The sequence below is a fragment of the Sphaeroforma arctica genome (genome assembly GCF_001186125.1).
Source record: "Sphaeroforma arctica JP610 unplaced genomic scaffold supercont1.4337, whole genome shotgun sequence".
Lineage (NCBI taxonomy): Eukaryota > Ichthyosporea > Ichthyophonida > Sphaeroforma > Sphaeroforma arctica.
Window position 1 is genome coordinate 1 of NW_014036221.1, and position 2,543 is coordinate 2,543.

A 2,543-nucleotide genomic window follows, 5' to 3' on the forward strand; every position below is an offset into this window, starting at 1 on the left:
TATACATATATGCATACATACATACATACATACATACACACACACATACATACATACATACATACATACATACATACATACATACATACATACATACATACATAAGTACATACATACATACATACATGCATTTACATACATACATACGTACATATATACATACACACATAGATAGGTAGCGACGCACATATATCATTCGCACGTACATCTACTGCCGTTGCTATGCCATCTACCGCTGCATTTGAAGCTTCTGCCACACACAGACAATCCCTTACCTGCACACAACTGTATATACACATGAACTACACATACGTGAACACATAACTTACACGAAGATGTATATATGAATTACACAATGATGCATACATAATTACACATACACACATATGTAACATACACAAAATGCACACATAAGTTACACATACACACACATGTAACATACACAAAGATGCACACATAAAATACACATACATACATGCATACATAAACAACACATACATACATGCACACATAAACAACACATACACACATGCATACAGAAACAACACATACATGCATGTGTTGCCGTTGTTATCCCTGGCAGACACATCCGCCCCATTGCCGAGCAAAAGCTTTGCCATGTCCGTGTGATTTAGTGCGGCTGCTCGGTGGAGTGCAGTCTCCCCCACTTTGTTCTGTAGCGCCGTATCTGCTTTGTTGGCCAGAAGAATCTTAGCAACCTGCACGGACGAGACATACAGGAGACGATGGGATTGGGTCGGTTGAGCACTAATAGTATATATATATATATGTATATATATATATTGACATGTACATAGAAATACAGGCGTATGAGTATGAACTACTAACATAGTAGGCCAGTACTTACCCTATACTGATATATATATATTGGCATGTGCATAGATATACAGGCGTATGAGTATGTACTAGCATAGTAGGCCAGTACTTACCCTATATTGGTCTTACAGCAGTGGAGTTCTATTGGGATATACATAGTACGACTGCTTTGGGATCAGAAGAGACTGCGAGCTCACACCAACCGCAAGACACACAGTGTGATATGTGGTTCGAACGCGTTGTCACGGCAACACAAAACTGAGACTAAAAATGTGAGCGACACGGATGAAGAACACGCTGGTGGAAAGGAAATTGGGTAACGGGATATGCACGAAATAATAATATTCGGACAATGAGATTCTACACTTGTGGGTCTTTGTAGTTTTGTAAACGTTTGAACGTCTCGGACAAAGCACTGCCGACACCCAAGTGGAGAGGGCAGATATCTACTAACGAACATCAGAGGACTGGCGGCAGTTCGGTACGATGGTCATATTACTACCTACACGATGGTCTTATTACTACCTACCAGTGACCTGCTGAGACGCTAGGCTGGATCAGGACGAATACTCAGCAATGCACACACACAGAGCTGCATGTACATGTACATGTATATATACATGCATATGTACATGTACGTGTACATATACATGCATATGTACATGTACCTGTACAGGACCACTAACATATAAAACTGCTTGCCAGTATGATCGAGGTGTAGGTATGCGGAGACGTATGTAGATACGCGTCGATGTGCATGGCCATATCACTAGCTTATTGTAAACATGAGCGTATACCTACCAATACGAAGAGTACGTGAACACACGAGCATGTAGGTACGTTCAAGGACATGTGCAGCATGGCCATACCTCTAGCCTATTGTAAACATGGGCATATACCTACCAATACGAAGAGTACGTGAACACATGAGCATGTAGGTACGTACAAAGATGTGTGCATTGCCATACCACTAGCCTATTGTAAACATGAACATGTACCTAACAATACGAAGAGTACGTGAACACCCTCGCATGTAGATACGTACAAAGATGAGTGCAGTGCCATACCACTAGCCTATTGTAAACATGGGCATATACCTAACAATACGAAGAGTACATGAACACACGCGTATGTAGGTACGTACAAAGATGTGTGCATTGCCATACCTCTAACCGGTCTTTGCTGGCTGTATAGTGCAAGGCAGTTGCACCCATGGCGTTCACCGCATCAACGTCGACCTGAGCAAAGCATACAATGTCAAACTAGTTGAGCAATTAGTGGACACTATAGTCTGACACCAATACTTCACATATGAACGGATATACAGCGAATACAAGGCATAGAATGTCAAACTATTTGAGCAATTAGTGGCCACTAACTGAGGCCATAGTCTGACACCAATGATTGATCAGATTAATAACGGCTACTAGTTATAGAAACAACACGAAATCACTCAGTAACTACCTCAGGGCCACGTAAAACCGAGCACGCAATAACCCAACACCAATGAATAACTGAATAGCGGACACACTGTGAGTAAAGATATTGGGGTAGGTACTTGATAGGGCTATACCTACTGCAAGTACTTGACAAGGCTATACCTACTACAAATACTTGACAGGGCTATACCTACTGCAAGTACTTGACAGGGCTATACCTACTGCAAGTACTTGACAGGGCTATACCTACTGCAAGAACTTGACAGT

The 2,543-nt window shown here is 41.6% G+C and overlaps 1 protein-coding gene across 1 annotated transcript; it reads right to left on the reverse strand.

Moving 5' to 3' along the window:
- Positions 1 to 552: 552 nt before the first annotated feature.
- SARC_14239 (hypothetical protein) lies at positions 553 to 719 on the reverse strand (the record flags this gene model as incomplete). Its single annotated transcript, XM_014291630.1, has 1 exon — positions 553 to 719. A coding segment is annotated over one exon (167 nt), but the record flags the coding sequence as incomplete, so codon positions are not given.
- Positions 720 to 2,543: the final 1,824 nt, after the last annotated feature.